This window comes from Lycorma delicatula, chromosome 4 (assembly GCF_047948215.1).
Source record: "Lycorma delicatula isolate Av1 chromosome 4, ASM4794821v1, whole genome shotgun sequence".
NCBI classification, from domain to species: domain Eukaryota; kingdom Metazoa; phylum Arthropoda; class Insecta; order Hemiptera; family Fulgoridae; genus Lycorma; species Lycorma delicatula.
In genome coordinates this window covers 8,505,756-8,533,419 of record NC_134458.1, presented here as the reverse complement: position 1 = coordinate 8,533,419, position 27,664 = coordinate 8,505,756, and the positions used below count along the sequence as shown (strand labels likewise).

At 32.3% G+C, this 27,664-nt stretch overlaps 1 protein-coding gene across 1 annotated transcript in view; it reads left to right on the top strand.

Annotated features, from left to right (window-relative positions):
• Positions 1 to 21,520: 21,520 nt before the first annotated feature.
• Positions 21,521 to 27,664, top strand: part of hook (hook microtubule tethering protein) — a 74,703-nt gene continuing 68,559 nt past the window's right edge. The window contains exon 1 of the mRNA XM_075362257.1: positions 21,521 to 21,759. Within this exon, the coding sequence (XP_075218372.1) occupies positions 21,673 to 21,759 (87 nt within the window). The 5' untranslated portion in view covers positions 21,521 to 21,672. The remainder of the gene's footprint in view (positions 21,760 to 27,664) is intronic.

Below are 27,664 nucleotides of genomic sequence, written 5' to 3'. Positions count from 1 at the left end.
GCTACAGTGATGTTTCGTAAGACCTTAAAGGAGGCGAAATAACCCATTTTTACCTGGTTTGGTATTTATAAGGCAATAGTGGAATTTATCTCTCGTCTCCCCTGCAAGCAGCAATAGGTGTATGCAGTGGGTACGATCGCGGTTTTCGGTAACACGCACCGGGTACACGCGATCGTTATCTTCCTCATAGCCGTAGACATTGATGCTTATTGTGGGGTTCAACACTTCGAAGCGATCAATGTCTTTTACCTTTACTGGATATGATATCCCGTTCATGTTAATTTCATGTTCGTACCTTGCATACCAAACCGTTCTTTGGTGTTTGCCAGGTTGATTGTAGAGGTATGCTAGTACGGACCATAAGAAACATTTTTCATCACGCGGATTTTTTACATTAATTATTGCCTCTCTTCTTACAAGTTTTTTCGGTGTAGCAATGAATGTGCTAGAGGCACCGTGCAGCGGACAGTAACGAATAATGTTTAAATCTATATAAATTATTTTACTCATTACTCACCCGCTACCGTTGTTGATGAATTTGGTCAGTGTCTCTATGATCTTTTCCACTGATTCTATCCATGATTTTTCAACAACGTCGGTGTTATCTTCCAAATTTATTACCGTTCTAGTTTTTCCATGCAGGTACAAATTGGTAAATGTTGTTTCTACTCCGTATTCGAGACGCGACTGTTTCATCAATTCGACGTTTACAGCAACATACCTGTAGTAAAAAAAAAGAAATTGGTATTTTTTTTCTTTGCAGTTGCAAAAGAAATTGTTAATATCGTCATACACATAACATATAGTTACCATTTTATGTTGCCATCAAAGCGTCTGCCTTCTTCCTTCAAACGATTCAGGATGTTGGTCTGATACCGCAAAAGGGTTGAATGAAGGTACAATTCCTCAATGTCAGATAAGTCCCATCGAAGACGGATGCCGTTGTTATTTATTGCTTGGATAACTACCGGTGATATCATTTCTATTTTTTTTTGTTGTAATATCTGAAACAAATTAGAATAACATATATCGTAACATTGTTTTTTTGTGTGTTTCAGTGAGTAGCAGAAGAAGAAGAAGACGACATTTTATTTTTTTCATTATATATATTATTTATTTTATTTGTTTAAAAGTATTTTTTTATTGTATTTATTTTTTAAAATTTAATTAAAGTAAAACTTACCTTGCTAATTAAGATGAAAATATAATGATCTCTCTCTGCGGTCGATGTATTCACTTTCAATAACAGATTGCGAATGATGAAATCACACAAATTTTTCACTTATATACACACACACAACTGGATTTAACCGGTTACAACAACTCAAGACACTTTTGTATTAGTGACCCGATAATTATAAAAAAAAAATTTTCCTTATCGCATCCGCTCTTATTAGAAACGACGATCCAGTTCGCACGTACGCACTAACGGCTAGTGCGCATGCGCCGATTCGAATTCCAACGCTGCGATTGGTCAATCGGACAACTTTACACCACGTCGGTCCCACAATTCTTCAGTTGAGCGCCGCATCTCGCACGGTGAACACACCGCGTCACTCCGCTGACGCACGCACGCAAACACACGCGCAGCAGACACCGCCTACACCGCCTCCCGGTGCACGATCTACGACGAGAACCTCTCTCCTTCGCGGTAACGCCTACCGACGCCATCGCCTGGACGACCAGGATCATCCTCGAGGTACGTCTAAAATTTTTTTTATTCGTTTGTGTGTATATATATATGTGTGTGTGTGTGTGTGTGTGTGTGTGTGTGTGTGTGTGTGTGTGTGTGTGTGTGTGTGTGTGTGTGTGTGTACAGACTGATGTGACGTTAAAATTCACAGCTTATGTAGAACATTTTTCACTCATTACATCAGGGAGTCACTGCAGCCGATTGGTTTAAGGCGTCAGTCGGTCGCGTCCCGTCATGACCGGGTTCGAATCCTCTAGCCGACCGAATTTTTTTTCACGTTAAATATTATTTATTTAATTCAAACCGACCGCCACACAACAGTGCTCCCAACCTTTGAAATATTGCTTCAATATATAACCTTGTCGACACAAAATAAATCAAGTTGGCAACACTGACGGGCTACGGCCGCCACCGATGTTACAATCCAAGATGGCCGACCACCACCATCTTGACTTCATGACGTCAGTCGTGACGTTTCCAAGATTGCGGATGGCCGCCATCTTAGATGACGTCACAAATGGCTTCCGTACTACTGGTATCCATGCTGACCTTTTAGAAAGAGGGACTAGGTAATGAGAGAGATAGATTTCTAATTTGATGAAATCATTTATCTTATATCATTGTAAAAGGTCTTTCCTTAAAATTTAAAAAAAATTTCCTTAAAATCCACAAAAAGCTGTTTGCATGTTATTATTGTCTATACTTCAGTACAGACTCTAACAAATATGTTCAGAATTTCAACAATTAACTGGAACATAGAGAGTTGAACGATAGTATTTGGTTAACTGTCTTCGTAGAAAAAAGGATTTTTATTATTTCTGATAAACCTTATCGGGTAACTGCATTTAATCAATCTCTGTATTTTACTTAATACTTTTGCAGAAAACTGCAGTCAAATACTTGCATCATTTAAGAGTTAAACTTAGGTATAGCTTGTCCAAGCCAATTGGCACAGATCTGATCTAGGCGATGGTTGCCTAGTTAGCACGGGGCAATATGCTACTCGTAGAAGACAGTATATATATATATATACGGTATAATAAATTTTACGGTATGTATACAGTATAATTTTTTTTTATTTTGTAGTAATTTTTTAACTTAACTAATTCTTTTATACTAACTTACGGTATACATTTTTTTAGTATTTTTTATACTAATGTTTATTCCAATCAATAAAAACATTCGCATCATAATTTTTTAAATTATTTTTAGCCTTATATTTATATAAAAAAATAAATAAATTCATAACCAAATAAAACAATTCATAGATATTTAGCTAACTTATTTTTAAATATTTAAAAGTAAAAAATAAATAAATATAATTATTACCTTCAAAAGTAGGTATTTCTTGTTTTTATGATTGTTTTTACTAGCTCGACAATCTTTTTTTCAATGGAACTTTTACACCTTATGTTATAATGTATTTCGTTATGAATTTTTTAAATAGCATAATACAAATAACTAAAGTAAAAAATTGCAAAATTGCCGAACGAAGTAGCACTTCACTCCCTACTGCACGTTTTCGTCTTCTTCTGACGATTCTGATGAACTCTTGCTTCCCAGATTGATTCACATTCAATTTGTTGTTCTAGAGGTCCTTGCAGCTTGTGATACTCATATTCGTTTTTTAACATGTTCGCAACATTTTATCCAGTTCTCAACCGAGAGTTCTGTGAATTTTTTATAACAAATTTCCATTGTTGCAGCTGTCGTAAATTGTACATTTTCAGCTGCGATCCAGTTCTTCACCCGTTCCCGTATCATCTCGATGGGATTGAAATCGGGATGATATGGGGATAGGCGTAAAACAAGAACCCGCCTTCTTTCAGTATCTTATCTATCTTACATCTTATGTTTTCAGATAATCTTTATTTTTTTAATTGTTTCATACAACTGAACTTTCGTCAGATTTTCATGGAATGGTAAACTGTTAGCCCGCAGCCAGTCAACCACTGATTTTTTTGTTGAGGGTGAATTTGTTGCTCGGTTTTCTTCAGCACTGTGATAAGAAGCATCTAAAATAACGACACTGTTTACTGGCAAGTTAGGCATTAATTTTTCTCTTATCCACTTTAAAAACATGTTGCAGTTCATCTGAGAATGAGAATCACCTGAGGAAGATTTGGTTTTCCATACTGTCAAGCAGTCGGGAACGAATCCCATTTCACCACCGGTATGGTTAAATATTATCCTTTCTCCTTTTGAAATTGGCACAGCAAAACACTCGGATGCATTTGAAGGTTGCCAACAGAAATGTTGGCAATGAGAACTTAAAAACTTAAAACATAAGTCTCATCGACGATTGGTCTTCCTTCAACTTTATTCAAATACACAAACCGTTTTTACTGAATACCATGTTTTTCAATAAGAATTGCCCTGTTATTTCTGATTCTCTTCCATTTGATGTCCATGTTAAACAACAGTGTCCGTAAGTTACTCTTTTGCCCATTAAATATCCCATCGCTTTTCAGTTTTGCGGTAAGTTTACTTAGAGAAGGCAAGCAGCCCTCGGTTATGTAAAATTTTAACACTTTATGTCATATCGCATTCCGATCAAAACTGTTTTTTGTTATCTCTAATTTTAATGTTGTCAAAGTTCCTAGAAGTTTAATTTTCTTTGTCTGCGATCACGTCGTTTCCTCTACTTGTTCGTTTCAGCAATTTATTTATCAGTTACTAATTTAACGCGAATAAATTACTTTTAACATTTTATTTAAGACTTCCTACTGCTTTCAAGAATAAACTAACTCAAAGAAACGGTGTAATCGGAGAATTACCTTACTTTTCGGACACACACAATTAACTGGACAAGTTTTAACACATGTTGAGTCTCTGATGGTTGGTACTAGACTAACCAACCACATTAGAAAAATTCAATAAAAAAGAGTAACAAAAAACGCGAGGATTTATAACGAGCAACAAAAAAGTGAACATTTATTTAAAGATGTTAAAAGGATTTAAATTTTAAAGAGAAAACCGAGTCTTCACATAACTGCCCGCCAAAAATCATATGATTCATGTTATTGTTTGTAATAATTTAATTTATAATATATATATATATATATATATATATATATATATATATATATATATATCATATGCAACTGCAAATACAGTATAAATTAGAACGGAATCATTTACAAAAACAAGTTAGTCTCTGAATGAATCAGGAATGGGTTGTATAAATAGAGTTTTAATCTTTCATTTGAAAGTTTAGAATGACATATTCTGTTAATATTTACACAAACCATTCGACTCATTGCCTAGGCTAGCGTACGGTTGTTCGTCGCTTCCAGAACAAAGAGTGAAGAGCGGTAGCATAAACAGTAAACATCAAACTTATGCTTGTTTGGCTTGGATATTATATACAATTATAAAACTATAAATAAATATACTTTAGCCTAAATGCTAATCAGTAACAGCGATTAGTCTGCATAATATTTCATAATATACCTATTTCAGTATCTAATAAATAGATTATTAGTTTAATAATATATAAACTCAGGATTAAGTAAGTAACTAATAAATATAAGAAGTGAATTTGTTTATTGTTTGGAATAAACAATCGCTGCACCGTATACATACTGTCTTTAATCTAATAGTATAATAAGCTCCTGCTCGTTAGGCAGCAAGATATATAGCTATACTGTTCATCAGATCTGTGCTAATTCAGCTTGGACAAGCTATACAGAGAACCGGAGAGATAGCTGGTGAACTGTAACTTTCTGTCTTAAAAAATTATTCATTTTTTATTAGAATGAATTGTTCTAATATTCAAAAAATTATATATATAGATTTACAAATCTTACAACTAATTCTTAACATATTCTCAAATTATCTTATATTACTTAAAGTTCAGTGGTAGTCGATTATTATAATATTTAGATATTTTCATTATTTCATTGAATAATTCTCCTGTGGATATATTACTTGGATGTAGCATTCCTAGCTTACAAAATTTAAACTGTTTTCTGTATCTTGTACAAGGCTTAATACAGTATTATGTAATATATTTAACTGATTAAGAAAATTTCTTATTTTTTCTAATTCTATAAAATCATTTACATTATTATTTATTAATAACAACTTATTTTTCAACTCACTAAAATTACCTTCAATTACCTGTATTGTTTTATTAAATTCACTTATAATATCTACATTTACAGTATATTGATTATTTATTTATACGATCAATTATATTATTTTGTTTTTATTTTATCTCATTTAATATTATTCCATCATTAGCATCCATATTACCAGTAATCATTTTTATAATTGAACCTAAACCATTTATTATTCCTCTTTTTCTGTGCATATTATTATTATTATTGCTTAACAATATGTAATTTTATTTCTAACTTTTCTTCTATTTCAAGCTTAGTATGATTAATAAATCTTATATAATTATTCACATCTCTATATTTACTGCTATTTTCTGTAACAAAATCTTTACTACTGCTTATTCAAGTATTATACAATTCTTCGTTATTAATATAATTTAATTTATTAATATTTTATAACTCATTTATATAAATGTTATTCAAGCTTTCTATTTTATTAAACAACTTATTTAAATCATAGTAATGCACAAAAGTATGATACATATTTTCAAACTTAGCTATACCTAAAATAACCGGTACAATTCCAGAATTAATCATAATACTTTTATTTTCTGCTGCTTCTGTTCATGAGAATCTGGGATTATGAAATTTATTTAAGAAATGAAGATGTACCTGCACCAGGATTTACATAAGATTTAGCTTCTGTATTGGAAGGTTGGTCTTCTTGTCAAATTTTCTTAATCTTTCTAGGACATTTTATATTTGAGATGAATTTTATTTTTTGTATTATAATGTCTTCCTTAAATCTCCGTTGTTCTTTTTTCATTCATTGATGTAATTTTTTTTTGTTATGTTTGTTCTTCATTTTAGTTTGTTTTTGGACTTTCTTAACATATACTTCTTGTAATTTTAATTATATTTAACTTTATGTTGAATTTTATTTTAATAGCATATGTATTGGAATATCTCTTCAGAAATTCCACTAGTTAAATAATTATTTTGGGTATTCTTTTATATTCAGATTATTTAATATGTAGTTTGCTAAATACAGTTGTTTTACATATCATTATACAATTATCCTGCTAATTTTAAATAAATCATATGTAACTGAATGTTTTTTATTTCAAAAATGTATCCGTACATTTTTACTTTATTGCATTGTATATAACTTATTATTATCCTTTAGGGTACGTGTGTTGATTTACTTCTTGAGATTACAGGAACTATGCGTCCTTCCAGACTGTTTCTTGTTCTACAAATAACTTCATTCATAAAGAAAATATTTTTACAATTTAATTATTGAATATAACTATTTCGTTTTTCAACGTATTTCACATTTATTAACATAATTCTGTATGTGTGCCTTTAAATTCAGAGCATAATACTTTCTTTTAATCTGTTGATATGTTTCTTGTATTTCACGAAGATTTGTTTTTCTTACATGATAATTATGCATCATTTCTTGTAATTCATCATCATTAACAATATCTAATTATTTACTATTACATTTAATTAATTGCAATTGGCTACTTCTAAAATATTCGGCTATAACAGTTGTAAATGTTTCATAAAAATCAAAGTAAAAACTTTATTTTACATTTGGTATCAAATATTCTTTAACAAAATCAATTATATTATCAACAGAATTATTTTCAGCTATTTCTACATTTATTTTTTTCTTAGTATTTTCAAATAATTTTTGTATTTTAATTTTTCTTGGATTATTATTAACCAATTTTAATATTACTTGATATTGACTATAATTAATAGTTGACAATATCTGAAGATCCTATCACCAGTGATTTTATTCTTCTTTCCTTTTTATACTCTATCTTATAATCAAATTCTTCTAATTTTAATTCCAAAATTATTTATTTTTACCATTATTAATTATTTTTATTTTAGTTTATGTAGTTATTTAGGACTAATTATTGAGAATATTATTCATAACATGTGGTAAAATTTAAGCATTTAATATACCCTATTACTTTATTTAATCTTGACCAAGATCGTTTTCATTGTCATTTACAATTATAGCATCAGTCACTTCATTTAAAAATTAATTATTCATATAACAATTCTTAAAATAAACATAATATTTCTTCATTAATAATATATAACAAATACTTTCAGATAATCTTTATAATAGATTTATTGATAATAATACATTTATTTCAAATAATTATTTTGGATGCATAATATATATATATACATTTTTTTCTGATTTTAATTCTTGTATTAAATATATTTTGTAACATTTTATATTTTATTTTATACTGAAAACAGTTTTTTCATTGTAATGTAGCCTTGATATTATTATCTAATGTACGTGACTTAATCTTTGTCGTACAACTGTAAAAGTATCTCATTCTTACATTTTTTTATTCATCCTTTTAACACAATGTTAACATAATTTTTAAATATAACATAATAAATAAAATTATTTAATTTCATAGTGCATAAGTTAATTCTTCTACGTTTATTTTATTTTAACATTTGTTTTTATTTTATTCAAATAATTATTTTAATAATACTTAATTTCTTTAAGTATTTATAAAAATTCAATAATCAGTAATACTTCTTAATACATATAATTATATGTTTTATTTCCTTCATAATTATTGCCGAATTTTATGAATTTAATTATCGTAACATTTTATTTTTCATTAATTTATATACATAAAATTACTTTTTCCTTGTACCTTTTAGTTGAATATAGGATATTGTTTAAATTCAATTATTTCTTTATTTCATAAACTTAATTATTTTATTTCCTTACCGGTTCAATATCAGAAATTTATTTATTTTAATTATTTCTTCTTCTTCCAATTCTTATGATCGGTCCCGATATTTGATAAATTTAACTCCTTCATCTGCTTAATCATATTAAAATTATTACTGATATTTTTCTTAATTTTTTTAGTTTTTGGCACCTATTTTTATTCATAATATTACTGCTTTTGTTTTTCCTAATATCGCATTTATTATCTGGCAACATTTCATTAGTTTCAATATTCGTTTCTATTTTATTATAATCATTACCATTTATTATTTCATTAATATCAATATTTCCTTCAATATTATTTGGCAACTTAATACTAATATTATCTATCGTCGCGTCATTTCATTAATTTCTTTCTTCATTTTAACATTATCTTCATTATCTCCCGTATTTTCCACATTTTTCAGCAAAATATTACTATTATTATAATATCATTATTATCATTATATATTTCATTATTCTCATCAATAATATCTTTATTAACTCGCTTATTTTCGGCAATGTATTTTTATTATTCCTATCATTTTTTTCCTAACATTTTTATTATTTTCTTTATATGTAACATCATTGATTTTTAGCAACTTATTAATAATATCCTCTGTAATTATTTCACTAACGTTATCATTTATTTCAGTATTATTTTAATTACTATTTGACAATAAATATCATTATTATTTTCATTTAAAATATTATTATTACTATATATTTATTCCATAATATACTTATCGTCTTCATTTATTTTTGCCACATACAATCAGTATCATTACATTTATTTTCATCAGCATTAATATTTAGCAATATTTTATTATTAATACCGCTACACCTTTTCTTCCTGCTATGCTTATTTTTTTCTCCATCAGCAATATTAATTGCCAATATATATTCACTATTTACATATTCCTTCTCATAATTATCATCATCACCACCACCGCCACGGGTCGAGTCCTGGTAGAAAAGGGGATGGTTTTAGTCGGTAGTCTGCTGATAGTGATTGGATAATACCATCAGCGGGAGCCCGACACCGTGCGTAAATGCATTTCCACCTCTCTCCGCAAAAAAAAAAAAAATTATTATTATTACTATACATTGGCCAGCTGTTATAATCATTTGTAAAATTCTGAATGTAATTATTTACTGTTTCATTACCGTGTATTAATCTTAAAAATCTTAAAATATTCATAGTTTCAATTAGATATGTATTAAAATTGTTTATTCCGAGGATCGTATCCCCTAAAATGTAATCGGTCAAAAATTCTTCATCATAATTATTACTTTTTTTTAACTACCTACCACCTATCATTAATTTTAAATCTGGTTCTTTAATTTTTTCTAAAATTTTAAAAATTAGACATTCGTTCTGGAAATCATCGGGGTCTTTCCTAACATAAAAGTTAGCTATTAATTCGTCATATAAAGTGATGAATTGGTTTAATATTAACGGATCTCCTGTAAAATCAGGGACCGTGTTTTTCTTTTTCCTGTTTAGCCTCCGGAAATTACCGTTCAGATAATACTTCAGAGGATGAATGAGGATGATATATATGAGCGTAAATGAAGTGTAGTCTTGAACAGTCTCGGTTCGACCGTTACTGAAATGTTTGGTTAATTGAAACCCAACCACCAAAGTACAGCGGTATCCACGATCTAGTATTTAAATCCATGTACAGAGACCGTGTCTAAATCCTCTTTTTCTAGCATCGGTGTTGCCATTTTAAATCTTAATATCAATATTTCTTATACTACACATACACAAATTATATATATCACAAAATTATCAAAATTTCTTACATAATATTTAAATATTTTCTTACCTACAGTACTATTTTTATCATTATATACATGGTGATTGGTTGTATTCGTTGACCGGTTGAGTTGCATTCCGACGATTGGTCATGCCTTCGATGAGCGGGTTGTCGATCAGGATTATATTCACCAATTCTGCCGGCTGGAACAGCTTGTAGAGATGTCCTCTCTTCTACGTCGCTGAAGTTTGAAGATTGAATCGATCAAGCACCGTACTTATCAGCACCGTACTCTGCTGATATCCGTCTTCGATGTGGACTCCGTTGAATAATACGCTCTTATTCTTGTTGTTCGTTGCACCTCTTAAACAATTCGACGATCAAAGAAATTATGTACATTAATTTCCCGAGATGACTATTTATATTTAGTTCACCTATGTTAACTGTTTGAAAACCAAAGTTCGATTATATTCGCTAACCTGTTCTTTTTAAAATATAACTTTTATTTTTAAAAACACGGAATATTATACAATTTATTTTTGATATACATTCAAAGTATTAATAATACAATATTAATGTATTACATATGCACTGTAATATTATAATGTTAATGCGTACATGTTTAACAAATAGGACGATGTATATCCAACAAGTACTGCATTAGAACTTTTTAAGTTACATGTTCATTGTAACGAAGCGAGTGCAGGACTAATTAATTATTATTACAATTAACAAAGGATGCAGCTGCATTGCATTCCATCACACAGTGGATTTCTTAGTATTTTAGTGATATGCAACACACATGGCCTATGGAATGCAATGCGTCAGGATTTTACTGTAACAATTTATAAATATATATATATATATATATGTGATCATAACATTTCATTCTTCCTGCTAAAAATGTAACCAAAGTAGTCTTTTTATTGAGACTACTGGAAAGTAATGTCATTTTATAAATAAATATTAAGGCAATATCTGCAGCAAATCTAATGCTGATTCAGGATATTCATCCTGATTAAGTCAACCCATCTTGTACTTCTATGTAAACCAGTGAAAGTACCAAAATAACAAATTTTTTGGATACCTCATTCTCTACTTCATCGGGCTGTGATAATACTTAGGTTATACAAAGACCAAGCTCTTGTTAAAAAAAAGAAAATTAATTTTCTCATTCAAGACATAATCAATTGAACGATAAGGATTTAAAATACCTAACAAATGAAAAATAAAAATGCACAACATTTTACAATAACTAAAAACACCGCATACAACTGATTTCAGCCTTATTTATTTTTAACTAACTATTCTAATACTTGGCTGACAAATATGTTATGAGACTGGTTCATGTCTATAAGTTTCATTATAAATAATAAAATGTTCCAGTTCCTGGTAAGTTCTTATATTACATTTTTTTACTACTTATGTTTTATTCTAAATTATAATTGTTTTAGTACTGAATCTCTCATCTAGTTATACTGAAACTTAATTTTTATTTTTCCTAGAATATAATCATTAGCAAAAAATCTTTAAATGAAGGTTGTTATATATTAGAAGAGTTAGTAAAAAAATTATTTTGAATATAATTCCACTCAGTATTTTCATCAGAATTATTACTAGGCCAGTGAGAAGTTATGCTAACATTACATGTTACTCAGAAGGTTTTACTTGAGGTCTAGTTGTTAATAGTGTAATATAAACTAATCTATTATATTAGTAAACTAATATTCATTATTTAATGAGTATTTTCAATGCATGAATACAGTCAAGAATTTTTCATATGTTAGCTTCAGATTTGTTGTTTGGTCTTTATTAACATACAATTAGTTAGCATTCTAATAATGACTGAAATGGCTGCTGTCCCCTTTCAAGAATCATCAACTTGTTCAACCTTTTCATTGATACCAACCATTATCTTATCAACTGAGATATGGATATCCAGTTCTCAAGGACATACTAACCTCTACTTTAACCTTTAGCATTCATAAGGGTAATTTAAGAATTGTCCTCTCAGGTCAGATGACCAGAACTGCTGACTAGACCCATATCCCGGTCAGACTGAAAGTCGTACATAACAGAAAGTCCTCTCAGGTCATTTGGCCAGCACTGCTGGTTGTGGCTGTTTCTCCATCAGCTCAAACACGGTGTTACACTCTTCACTTCCCATAGCTCAGCATCTGTTTTTCTGTTTATTAGCTGAAAGTGTGAGTAAGTCTGTTTTTAAAAATTAAAAGCCAAAAATAAATTTAAATGTTAATGTTAAAATTTTTTATAACTTTGAAAAATGAAGGATCACACTGGGTATTTTTAACTATATAGTAATGATAATAATAAAAATAACAATAAAAAAAATTATAATAATTGCAGAGTTATTATCCAATCACTTCGAGAAGGCCAACAAAACGGCTAACTACGATGAAGATTTTCTAAGAAAAAAAGCAGAACTTGAAGGTCTACTAAATTTCAGAACTGAGTATAATTACTCATACAATGTACCGTTTAAAATGGAAGAATTCGTGAAAGCGTTGGAGAAAGCAGGCAACACAGCTGCTGGTCCGGATGAAATCCATTATAACACGATCCGGCAGCTGAATACCACTGCAAAACGCAGATTACTAGAACTATATAATCAAATATGGCGGGATGAAATGTACCCGTAGCAGTGAAAAAAGCTCATGTTGTTCCAGTACCGAAGAAAAATAAAAATTTAACAGATCCCAATAGCTAACGTCCTATCTCTTTGACGTGCGATATGGGAAAAATACTTGAAAAAATGATTAATAATCGACTCGTTTGGATTTTAGAAAAAGAAAACCTAATTGATATTATGGTGATATATAGTGATCCATATCAAGCAGGTTTTCGACAATACCATTTTACCACTGATCAAATGACCAACTTAGAGAATATTATATATAACAGCTTTATTACAAGGAAACATATTGTTGGAGTCTTCTTTGATCTTCAGAAGGCTTTCGATATGACCTGGCGACATGGAATAATGCTCCAGATACACGAATGGGGCATTCGTGGCAATCTGCCAGTTTTACTCAGCAACTATATGAATGACCGTACTTTCCAAGTATGCGTCAACAATGAATATTCATCTGAAAGAAGCTTGGAAAATGGCATACCACAAGGTTCGCCGTTGAGCGGTACCTTGTTTACGATTGCCATTAATAAATTGATATTATCCATTCCAGTAGAAATCAGCAAAAGCGTCTATGTTGATGATTTGGCAATTGTGTATGCCAGCAACAAGACTGCTATGGAGAAATACAAATTACAACGAGCGATTGACGCTCTTATTGAAGTTACAAGGAATAATGGATTCCAATTTTCACTAGAAAAAACGTGCTGTGTACACTTCTGTAGGAAGAGAATTTCTCACCAAAGTCATATTTTGACAATCGACAACAATCCATTACAATATAAGGACAATGTGAGATTTTTAGGACTGGTATTGGATAAATCCCTTACGTGGGAATTACACATACAGGACTTGAGTGATAGGTGCAAAAAAGCCCTAACCATTATAAAATGTTTATCAAACATCAATTGGGGCTCAGATAAACAAATATTATTGAGACTATATAAGGCATTGGTACAATCGAAACTAAACTACAGATGTATTGTATATTCATCCGCTAGGAAGCATTTAAGAAAGTTAGACGTAATTCATAATAGCGGAATAATATATGCGAAGGCGCTTTCCGCACAAGTCCGGCGACTAGTCTAACGTCCGAAGCCGGAATAATGCCACTACATTATAGAAGAGAGATCCTTTTGTTAAGATATGCAGCAAAAGTATGGGCTTTTCCTGCTCATATAAATAACAAACTTTTTAAGAATCATCCTATGGCTACATTATATGAACATCGTGCTACCTATTCCAGACCAGCCGGAATTAGGTACCACGAATTAACAAGGAAACACGAAATTGCTATTCCAGATACATCAGCAATTTCTATGAGAGAAATACCGCCATGGCTCTTGCCAGCGGTAAATACAAGGTTGGATTTCTCTCAGGAAGAAATAAAAAAAGAAGCCAGCAGTGATCTCCAACACGAATTTTTGGCAACCGTCAATAGCTACGAAGAACATATTAGAATTAACCGTATACGGACGGTTCTAAAACCGAACATGGTGTTGGATGCTCCATATATGTAAATGAAGAAGCCCATTTTTGGAAACTGCCAGATATGGCCAGTGTCTATACGGCAGAACTTACTGCCATACAGCAAGCTCTTCGGTACACAGAGCACTATTGTGAAGAGAGAGTGCTAATATGTTCCAATTCTCTAAGTGCACTTCTTGCAATTCGGAACAAGAACATTGAGGATGTCCTAATAGCAAACATCCTGACCATTTTGTACGTTCTACATCAACGAGGACAGCGATGCGTATTTGTATGGACTACAGGGCATGCTGGTATTGCAGGTAATGAAAGTGCAGACGAAGCTGCCAGAAAGGCAACAGTCTGCGATTTTTTGAATGCAATTCCTGTAAGGTTGGCAGATGTTAAAAACTGTCTAATTAACATAATAAGAAACAAGTGGAATACTGATTGGAGGGGTTTAAATACAAAATTAAACTCAATAAAAATTTCTCCATATAAATGGAAAAGCGACGTGAAGTTGACTCGCCGAGAACAAGTAGCTGTGACCAGGCTTAGAATTGGTCACACGCGAATAATAAATTCATATTTGTTAACCGGCGAAGAGAGAGGTGTTTGTAATAAAACACTTATAATTAAGCGTCTAATGGAAGAGTGTACCATATATGAGGACCTCAGAATGAGGTTCCAGCTAAGAAATGGTATTGCTGCTGATTTGGATAATGAAAATGAAGAAAAAATAGTCGCTGATTTACACGCCAGTGGACTTTTTAAAAGTCTGTAAAAGTGAAAAATTTAAAGCTGTGTCAAACAAACTCTAAGGGATAGTTTTATATATATAAGGGAGTCTCGAAGCGTGGCACGTCTAGTGACGGGAGGTAGCCCTCTTGCCTAGGCCGCCCTGGCTCGCCTGCATGCAAGAGCAGTGAGTCGGGGTGTGTCCAATGATGGCATGGGGAACCCTCAAGGGTGGACTGAAGGCGCGAGGCTATGGGTATGCGCAACGCATGCCTGTAGCCAAGTAGGTCAGGACCGGGATGGGCAGCCTCCCCGCCGAGGGGCTTTTTGGCCGTCCTGAACAGGTGGTCAGATTGCTCTTATGACGCTGGGAGGACCCCGATGGGTTACGTCCTACAGGATTGCTTATCGGGGGGAGTCAACTGCCACGGCATCCTGGGGTGACTGATATGTTGCTTAACGGCGGTTCTGGTCGCTCGGAGGGTGCTTAAATAAATAAACAACCGAGACAGGTAGTAGGACATAATGGTATAGTAAAGACTTACATTTTCCATTTATGTTCTTTGGGATATTATCTCAAATTTTAAGATCGAGGCCCTTTACACCCCATAAGTGTTGTCTGTTTATTGTTGTGAATTAATGTTTTGTCTACTTTGTGCTTTTAAATAAAAATGTAAGGGCCCTTTACACCCTTAAATATGACGACCCTGACGGTGATACTAACCTCTTTTTAAGAATGTGACGAGGGCTAATAACCCTAGCAGTCGATGTCCGTAAAACAAAGAAAAAAAAAAAATCTACTAGCTGTACTTACGTACAATACATATAGCTGGCTAACGGGGTTCCGAGTAAATTGCTCGGATATGTTTTTCTTTTTGACCTGTTTCCACCTTCAGGTCACCAGACGGACTGGATTTATCGGCCACCTGCAGATCATGCACAACTAAACGATTTGGAAGTGGACTCATACCATATTTAGAGCTGGCGATGTGGCGGCCAGGGTCAAAGTTATTGCAGGTGTAACGGAGACCCTTCCGTTGTCCACATGCCCCCTGCGATGGCAAGCATGTAGCAATGGTGCCCATGTATGTCGGTGCATGGGAGCTCTGAAAGCTTTGGTGAGTAGGAGCCTGGAGTCAGTGCAGAGATTGCGCATCCACTCTCTGCCAGGACATATGCCGGTTCCACCGGAGTACCAATCGGACCTCCAAGGTTAGTAACCCTGGAGTGGGGGGTGCACCCCGGCGGCTAGCCTTGCTACAGAAGGGATCGAAGTAAATGGAAATTCTTGAACAAACAAACGTGACAGAGGGTGCGCGTAAACACCCTCGTTTAGAAACATCCGATTCGCCAGAAGCAAAGCGGAAACGCAGCAAGAAATCTGATCAGATAAAGAAAGACACTGACAGAATTAGAAAAGATTTGCGTAAAGTTCTGTTCAGCAACATCACGCCCAAGCCTAGGCATTTAGTAATAACGAGAGAGAATGGAAACTTCCAGAAAGCCAGTCCACTCTTGATTGCCAGAGAAATAACAAACAGGTGGTCCTGTTAAGGAGATTCATAAGACTTTTAATGTTTTATATGTCGAAACCGTAAATGATAATCAGAGCTTAAAGGTTCAAGCTATAAAGAAGATTGGCGAGTTCCCTGTGTTTATTCAACCACACAGTACACTTCGTCGGGAGTCATTGTTTGTCGTGATCTTCTTAATTGCACGGAAGAGGAAATAATAAAGGAGATGTCGAATGAAGGAGTGACTCATTGCCGCAGGTTAACCACGAAAAGAAATGGTAAAGTTCTTCCTTCAGCGTTACATGCATTAACCTTTAATAGATCTAATTTGCCTGAAAGAGGACGGGCTGGAATTCATCGCTTAGATGTGCGTGCATTTATCCCGCAGCCTATGTAATGTTTTAAATGTCAGCGTTTCAGACACACTGCAGTCAAATGTGTACGACAAAAAATCTGTGTGTGTGGAATAGAAACTCATGAAGGCGATCTGTGCAAAGATCCTCCTGTTTGCATTAACTGCAAAGAACATCATAACAGTCGGTCAAGAAACTGCCCTTTATGTAAATTGGAGATGAAAATTCAGGAAGTCAAGATGCTGCAGAAAATAAGCTATCCTTAAGCGAGGAAAATCGTTAATAGTAGAACTCCTCTACCAACAACGACTGTTTCTGAAGCAGCTGCTGTCCCTATCCGGAATTAAGTATGAGTGTTTAGTTTCGTGTGAAATGTCGCAATTTAAGCTTACATTTTTTTTTTCTTTTGATGTGGGAAGGGGCTAATGACCAAAGTTAATAATTACTAATGGAAAAAGACATTTACTATACTGATAGTGTGATTTTTATTGCAATTTTTTAATAAATTTAGTTTTTAAAACTTTTCTTAGTGTGGTATTTTTTGAAGCATAGTCCATCACAAAGGTCCTGTTTGAATTCACAGTTTTTCAATAGAACTTGCTTCTTTTTTGGGCTCCTATTCCACTTCAGTCATACACAGAGCACAGTCTTTGGTTTACCTATCCTCAAGGGGGTACATGATATGCAGTCTGCCATTTAAGCACTTCTCTTCTACAATATCAGATGGTCTGCGCCTTTTATTGACATCATACTTCTCCTACTCATTGTTTGAGTAGCTGCTTTCTAAATTTTCTCTGTCTATCTTTCTGATTTTTTGGTTTTTCCTTGTTAAACAGTAAAAATGGATTAAAAATTGCACATTCTAACAACCAAAAAACGCCTTCTTCCATCATTTTATAGATTTTTGAATGAATATATAAGATGATATATAGTGGTCTGATGTATCTACTCTACCAATTGACTGATCATATTTGCATACCACAGTTGGCTTTATAGTATTCACTAAGACTCCTTTTTTCTTTATTCTTCTCACGGTCTGGGTTGAGACATCATACAGAGTTGTAAGCATAATGACATCATTTGTATCTCCAAAGTACCAAGGATAACTTGTCATTTTTTGAAAAGTCTTAATTTCACTTTTCTTCAACTTAATTGTTAAGACTTCTTTTTTTGATCTTCCATTTTGGTTTGTTTGTGCAGCTTTTCCTTTCCTTCCTGGTCTTACTTGATCGGGTAATCCTTTTCTACTCCGCATAATAGTCCTGGTAATGTGAACTTTCTTGTCATAAAGTGATGCTAAATCCATGTTTGTACAGTAGCGGTCAATGAATACATGAAGTCTTTCAACAGAGCCATAATCTTGTTCAAGTGTTTGTACCATCTGTAACACTACTCTGCTGGTTACTCCCAAATCTTGTCTCTCCATTTGGGCAGTAGTTGATTTACCTAAGTAAGGCTGTAACCCACAAATGTATCAAGTGCTTGATTCTGATATTACAAAAATTTTAATCCGCCCACTTGGTTGGCTTGGCTTTGTTATAGACCTTGAAAAGTACTTTGCCCTTAAATCTCACTGTACTCTAATCAATACTAGTGTTCGGAACATGAGCATGGTACTGTCTAAAAGTTTTGTTCAAATAAAGGACAACTCTATGCACTTTTTCGGAACGTGACATTGTTGCTCCTACACGACCATTGTGTGGAGCACTAACATGTAGATTCCAAAATATTTGCTGGAAACTTTCTTTGGAAAAGTTTCCTTAAAAAAAGGATAATAATCGTAATCCGTTGAAAAGTAATCATCTAATTCCTGTTTGAGATTATTCCCATGTTTATTAACACCTGAAAAAACGCCTTAAATTTCGGTATGAGTTATATCCTTCCATGGCCACCAGATCGATTTTTCCTTAATGTTGGTTTTTAAGATTTTTTCTTAGCAAACAGATTCCTTTCATTTACTATTTCTGTAGTTGAAAAATTGAAAAAAATTGAAAATTCTAAAGTTCTGATTGTGGCCTTGGGCCTCGAGATGGTTGAAAGCCATTATTATTTACAGAAATAAATTTATTGAAACTTACATCACCCTCAGTTCATTCCTTCCAACCGTCTTCATCCTCCACTTCGTTCCCTTCTCCTCCGTTATCTTTCTCATCATTTTGGACTATTGATAAATTATAATCACCAAATTCAACTCTTACCTCACGCTCAAATTATTCACCTACACTAGAATCAACATCACTCTCATGAGCTGAATCACTAGAATAATCAGCTTCTATATCTTCCAGTTCATCTCTTATATCGTCAGATTTCACAAGAAGATTGAATGTATCACTCATATTGGACGCATATAACCACACATGACGTAAACAAACGACACCCTAGCAGATAACTAGCCTAGCATAGCAACGGGAATAACTATCATTAATCGTCAAACCGTTTATTACTAAACGTTGCCAACCTATAAAACATAAACTTCATTAGGTTCATCATTTCTCTACCAAGCAGAGAGAATACAGTTATTTACGTGAAATAAAAAAAAAGTGCGTAGAGTGGCGAACTGGGCCGGACATCGGAGTAGAACGGGAAATCGTTAGCGGCCAGTAGCGCTGGCCATCCGACCTGAGAGGACAATGTAATCTAAAACAACTCCGAGGTTGTGTAAAAATGGCAATGACCAGCAGTACTGCTCATCCGAGTAGAAAGGGTTAAGGATATATCAACTTATTTACAGGTGACTGAAATGCGTCTCAAGCACATTGCCCTTATCAGCTAAATAAATAGCTTACTTTTTTTAATGTGCAGTAAATGTTTAGCCTTCATTGATATAGTAAATTAACAAAATTTCATAGAATTTGTTTAGTGTTATTCTACTTAAATTATCGTGGGACATACGAACACAAATATCCAATAGCTTAACTAAAACGAAATTTCTTCGCTAGTTCAATATTGTTTAAATTTTTGATTTTTAAATTAACACTTGGGCTTATTAATATTTTGGTTTAGACCCTAAGTACAGTGTCCCATATAAAACGCAACCCATCAATCACTCATCCATGAAATTTCAAAAGTCAAGCGTACTCCTCTACTTGTTACTGACATGGACTCGTCCAACATCTGAACATCGCGGCGACGCAGTAGAACACTACCGATAGTAACAACAATGCAATCATAACGTTCAGTGTATCGCTAGAGACAAGATGGTGTTTTCGCTAGATGAACGTGTTTTCATTGTTGAGTCGTACTTCAGTACGAAATCAGTGGTTGCAGTACAAGATTTGTTTCGCCATAAGTACCCAGATAAACCGGCTCCTAACAAAACATCAGTATTAAGGTTAGTCGCAAAATTTAGAGAGACCGGTTCTGTTAATAACAAGGAACACAAAAGATCTGCGTCAGTGTTGAATACAGATACAGTCACTGAAATCAAAGATCGATTACTCGCCTCGTCAAATAAATCGATCAGACGTTTGTCTGCTGAAATTAATTTGTCTAAATCAACTGTTCATCGGGCGACCAAACAATTACAATTACGACTTTAACGCATTCAAACGGTTCATCAACTTCTTGAGCCCGACAAAGAAAAACGGCTACAATATTGTCAACGGTTCCGTCGATTTCTGCGTGAGGGAATTAATGTTATGGATTCGTTATTTTTCACAGATGAAGCACGGTTTCATTTGGATGGCTACGTAAACAGCCAAAACAGTAGAATTTGGAGTGCTGAAAATCCCCACGTTTATCACGAAAAACAATTACACCCGCAGAAGTTGGGCGCGATATCGCGGAAGAAGATAATAGGTCCTATTTTTTTCGAGTACACCATTAATGCAGAACGATATCAGGATATTTTTTTTCAGTTCATCGCACTCTTGGAAGAGGAAGACAGACACTGCCGGCTACAACATGACGGTGCGACATCGCACTACGCGGGTTCAACTTCTGATTTCGTCGAGGAATTCTTTGGTAATCGTGTTATCGGTCGATGCTTGTGGCCACCAAGATCTCCAGATTTAACTGCGGCGGATTTTTTTCTACGGAGTTACCTCAAAGAAAAAGCCTACAGCAACAAACCACGAGCACTTGAACAATTGAAAGTCAATAATTGAACAAGCTGTATTAAATATCCAGCCACAAACTTTGAAAAAAGTTACAAGAAACGCTGTAAAAAGAGTTGAAGCTTGTGTTCAAGAAGATGGCGGCCACTTCCAACATTTACTCTAAATGTAAGGTATTGGGTGGTAATAATAAAGATTACATTTACACATGCCTTTTTTTTTATTTCAATACCTACCAATATAAGGTTGGGTTGCGTTTTATATGTGGCACTCTGTATTACCGTACAGGAAAATATTTCAGGAGACATATTGATTTTTATGATTAATTTAAATTAGTAATATTAATTCTTATTTATTATTACTGACTAAATTTGGTAACATTGTTATTTAATAATTATTACATTAACTGGTTTTCAACGTTGGCTAATATGAACACTGAGTCTTGACAGCTGATATTAGTCATCTGGAAAACAGGTGAAATCCGCGGATTTTTGTTGGGGTGTTATTTTGGTTGTGTTTTTGTCTGTGTGCGTTGTAATTTAATTGTTTATTTATTTATTAATTTTTATTTTTGTTCCTCTTGGATTGTTTACGAAATGAATATATTTTTCCTTTGAATGTATCTTGAGCGTCAGATTTTATTTACTTCTGAAATGAATAAATCTGAAAATCAATTAGAACTTTGCGACATCTTATTGAAGTGGGTGAGTAATTGTTTGCCATTATGATTTCTTGTATATAATGTAAAATTTCGTGTTGTTCTTTAGAGGTTATTTATGAAGACTGCTATTATTGTATGATTACGATGTTTAAGTTTACACTGTATGTTTCTTATGTTTATTTTGCAGATGTTATTGACATAAGGAAACATGGCATTTTAGTATGTAGACGCCATATTTCAAGTAACTTTTGATGTACTATTGGCTAATGAAAATTGCACATTAAATAGTTTGGATCACATAATGAACTATCTCCTGATGTCTGCGTATTTCGATTTTTGAAAATGGGTTTTTTAGATAAATTTTGAAAGTAATCTCTAAGATTAAATTGATTTAACTTCTTCAATTCTTGATTTCTAATATTATAATGCATATTTTTAAGGTTATGTGTGGCTTTTAAATGGTAGCTTCTATGTAACCTTTCTTTATCATCAGTTGTGTGATATTTATTTTTTTACATTCACATCATCTAGGGATCACATTTGCATAATTTTGGATGGAAATTACCCAAAATATTTTGATTCTGATTCTTTGTTAATTTTCTTTGACGTTTAGATTGTTTTCCCTTTTCTGGAAACCTTCTTTTATGAATTAACTTTCTAAATTCATCTCTATATTCCGTTTTATCTTTTGTGGTTTCTAAACTTCTGTGAACCATTTTGATTTGGTTTTTCTTTTATCAAAATAGTTGAAGATTTTTTCAGCTGATCTATTATTCTATAGGTATGACCAAAAAATCATAGCCTTTTCTTCTTTATTGATTGTTATATTTTTTCTTGATTTTCATCAATTTTCATGGTACTTCTAAGTCTGTGTTGTTGATCTGTAATTGTTGGGCCATATATTTTCCGTAGGATTTTCTTTTCTAATCAAAATATTTTTGTACTAGAAATTTGTAAACATTTAGATCCATATAAAACTTGGAATATAATTACCGTTTTATAATGTCTGATTTTAAAATTTTTTGTTATAAATATTACAGATCTTGAAAAGGGCTTCCATTTTTCTGTTTATTTAATTGCTTTTTTATCTATTTCATTTGGGGTTATGATTTCTCCTAAGTACTTAAATTTATTAACTCTTTTAAAAGCTTTGTTTTCTGAAATCTTAATTTTATTTGTTAAAATTCTAGATTGAGAGTTACAGAACTATTCCGTTCTTTCAGATGAGATTTGTAGACCAATCTTATTTGCACATTTTTCTAATTTTAAAATATTGTTTCGGGTTTCTTCTTTGTCTTTTGCTAATATTACCAATCATCTGCAAACGCAAGAACATTTGTATTATTGAAGTTAATATTTTAATATTTTGTTCTATTTCTAGTTCTTTTAATTTTATTCTCCATTCTCTTATAATTTTTTCTAAGACACAGTTAAAAAAAGAAGGGGATATCCCATCTCCTTGCTTGACTTCTGTCTTGATTTCAAAGAGCATTACATTACTTCCATAAATTTAATTTTAGAAAATGTTTCAATTAATGATTCCTTTATGATATTTATAGTTTTAGGATCAATTTTAAATTCTTTTAATATCTTAAATAGTGATTCTCTATGAATTGAATCGAGTGTTTTTTTGAGGTTACAAAAATCATGGTCATTTCAGGATACTTATTTATAATGTAATAACATTTTAAGTTTAAAAATTTGTTCTGCACATATTCTTGACCTATAACTATTTTGATATTATTCCCTAGCTCTTTGTCTATTGTTTCTTGTATTCTATCAGGTAGAACTATATGGTATAAAAAGGAGAGATATGCCTCTATAATTATATTTAAATCTATCTTATTTCCTTTTTTAATGGATGAATTAATCCATCAAAATGATTTTGTATTGGGAATTTTTTTCAGTCTGCTGCCAAATCGCTTTGAATAACAACTCTAATTCCTTCATTAGCACATTTCAACATTTCTGTGACTTATGTTGTTTCCTCCACTAGTTTTAATGTTTTTAAGCCTCTTTATTATGACTATAATTTCTTTATTTGGTGGTTTGGAATATAGAAAATTAATGTTGTGTATGTTATCAAAATTAAAAGTTTTGTTGGGCTCAGGGCAATTTAGTAGATTTTCAAAATATTTTACTAAGGCTTTCAAGTTATCTCGAGAGCATCATTATTTCTTGCTTTTCATTTATAAAATTAATGTAAGTGGGCCTTGCATTAATGTGTTTGATGTGGTGTCCGATAGCTTGATAAAAGCCACTTATGTTATTTCTGCTAAAGTTCTTTACCATTCTTTGTACAGTCTTTTTCAAATTTTCGGTTTTCAACTCTTATTATTTTGGACGTTTCTTTTTTACATGTGGACCATTCTATTTCATCCTATTCTTGAGCATTGTTGATGGAATTATGTATAAGCCAAAATTTATGTTTTAATTCTAAAGCTTCTTCACATTTTTTGTTCCATCATTTTCTCTTATTATTTTTAAAGGAAGGAAAACGGTTTTCTGTGCCTTTAATTGTTCCTTGTTTTAAGTTATTCCAATCATTATCTTTAAGTAGATTAATTTATTTTTTGAATTTTTCTGTTTCTTCAGATTTATATATTCTTTTTAATATGAACATTACGTTTATGTTTGAATTTAATTTGGGTTAATTGGTGATCCGAATCAAAAACTGGTTTTCTTACTTTAATATAAAGAATTTCTTTTATATTTTTGTTGGAGATTGCCACATGATTAATACAAAATTCTTGTAGCATATGATTTGGACATTTTCAAGTCTGTATATGTAGGCTTCTTTCTAAAATTTGTCATCATCAACTTCAAGTTAAAAGTTTTTCAGTAGTTTATAAATATTTTTCCATTTATTTTTGGTTTTGTTACTTATGTATTAACGCCACCGCAGGTACAGCTTTATTTAAAAACAAAGTAGTCAATCGGATTTCGGTGGAAAATGAACAGTCTCTTTATTAATTTTAATAAATGGTTATTTATATTTATTTATTTTATAAATATAATTTAACCAAAATTAACCTACACTCGCTTCGCTTGCTAACCTTGACTAATTAACACCTAATTAATTTTTTGAGTATTAATTTAATAAATTCAGTAATTATTGCAATTATTTATTATTTAAATAATCAAAACACTCCTGTTAATAAACAGTGTATATTATTCACTCTCTTTATCCATGAAACCTTCAGAACTTTCTTCTAGCATCATATTTCAAATTTCCTTTTCTGATTTCCTCAGGGTCCAAGTCTCTGATGCTTAAGTACAAATACTCCAAATTAAACTATTAATGAAACATTTCCTACTATTCAAAGCAATAATCTTTGACATCGTCAAACATCTTTTTCTATTAAATACTTCTTTACCTAGTACAATTGTACATTTAATGTCTACATCTGTTGTTATGAAACTTGCCAAGTATTTAAATGCATTGATCCAGATTAGATGTTCATCCTCAAGCTATACCGCAGTTTTTTGGTTTCCAATTTATATATGCTTCACAATTCTTGTTTTTTCATTCTGGAAGTTACTTTTAAAATTGTTTTCATTTTGTGTAGAGTTTGAAGTTCTCCCAGCAATGTTATCTATTAATCTAAGTGTATTGTAAAGCATACCATTAATGCTTTTTCTGTTGTTGCAGGTTTCTGAAAACTGTTTCATGCTATAATCTGTTTATAGGTTAAACAACAGGGGGAATAATCCACACCTGGTATATGCTTTTTAGTTATCTTTGCTTGTAACCCTTATTGTCCTGTAATTGTGTTTTGATTTTTGTAGTTGTGTAAAATTATTATTTGATTTCTGTAATCTATTTTAGTACCTCTTGAGTATTTTAAACTTATTTTTCCAAACTCTTTTTCAGTGTCAATAAAGGCTATCATTATTTGTTTATTTAGTCACAGATTTTTTTATAAGATGCAGGGGAAGATAAGTTCTTGTGTTGCTTGGTTTCTTTAGAATCCAAATAGATAAATCTTCTTGTAAATATCTGTCTACTTTCTTTTCCATTTGATGTTAGATGATTCTAGTTAATATTTTTTAATTGTTGATACACTGTTGAGAGTTCTGTATTCTTTACATTTCTTTGTACGTTTGTCTTGGAAATACAAATCATGTGTATTACATCAAAATCTCTAGGTATTTCTCTTATGTACATTTCATTTATCATATTAAATAGACTGTCTTTTGTTTTTACTCCAAATGCCTTAAGAATTTCTACTGGTATGTTGTCAGCTCTGGGAATTTTGCAGTTTGTAAATTGTTTAATCACTTCATTGAATTCATATCTTATACTGGCTTTTCCTCCCTACAATTTTCCCCATTTTCTGTGTTAAAATATTTACATTTATATATATTATAATTATATAATATTATCATCACTGTCTGTCACAAACAAAAACATAAATGAAGCCATTTCTGAAAATTGAACATGGGCTGTAAGCAGCTATATTTTACTGATGTTTCATTTACTTTTACTCATTTAGATTTTTTTGTGAAAAAGTAGAAAAAATTGCTAATTCCTTATTTCATATTCCCAATTCTTTATTTAAACGTAGAATTATTAGTAATTTTACTTGCTTATTATTATGGAAGGAAATCTTTACAAAAAATTATTATCAGTAACTCTGTTATACTTTACCGACAAGTTTGATCATATGTTTATCACTATGTGTAATTTTTATTAGATGTAAGTTACCTAAATTTGCTTCTTATATTTGAGATGTTGGAATAAAATAATTGTTTTATAGCATTGTATTTGTTTCATTATTAATTAAATATTAATGATTAGGCTACCTATTAACTTTCTTGGACTTGACGCTAAGGAGTTGTGAAATGTAGTCAAAGGCAGAGTGTAGCCAGTTTAATGAATGGATCAGTCTCTAAAGCCATTTCTTTGTATAATGATAGTGTTTGAACATACGTTATATTTGTATCTTAACACTTGAGTGTTTCAAGATGTTGTTACTTTCTTCATAATTTAGTTCTCTGACCATATTTTGAGACTTCTAAATGTTCCTACCTGTCGTCCTCTTCTTCTTTGTTGAAGTTTCTTGTGTCATAGAGTAGTCTGTACTCATACAAACAAGCAGCTGATTTTAGATAATCATAAAGTTGTTCAACTGTTTCTGTTAAAATTAATTAATGTAAACATGTTCTGTTGTATTTTATATGTTAAGAAATTAGTAAGTGGAAAATATTTAACTTTTGAAAATCAGAATCTGTGGAGTGTTTATTGTGCATTGAATTATGTTCATGTACAATGTAAAAGCTCCTTTTAAGCTTTTTTTTTTTAAAGAGGTGGAGGAACCCCATTTACGGGCGTCTAAGCAGTGTTGGGCTCGCTAACAGGTTTCGCCAGTTATAACCAAGGGCGTATGTATACCTGTGCACTACCAACTAAACCTCTACCCCTGGCTTCTCCTCTTCCTGGGACTGCTTATAGAAACATTTCATCAGAAGAAGGTGGAATCGCCCGTATACACTGTCAAACAAATGTCGCACGTCAAATACAAACACCGACAACAACATCGCACAAGAACCCTGCAGAAAACAGGACAAAGTTTCTAACAACCACAACACCCACACGATACAGCAGTCAAGACAGAAATCTCAAATAGTCACACCACTTACCAGTGGCCATCATCAGACACATGAGCAGAGTGTCCCTGGCCTCATTGCACCCAGGTGACCCCCACACATACGGGGAACCCCTTAGGCACTTAGCCGAGAACCTGTCTGCCCCCACGCCCTCTGGCACCATTCTCCTCTGTGGGACTCTTCATATAAATGCAGCTTCTTCATGACCGTCTTGACAAATATTTCCACAGTCTTCCACTGTGCCTTACCTTGTAATAGGATTCATAGGGTATTTTCAGGGTGAAAATGTGCTCACATCTCAGGTTGCCAACTCTCTATGGTGAATCACAGGCACAGAA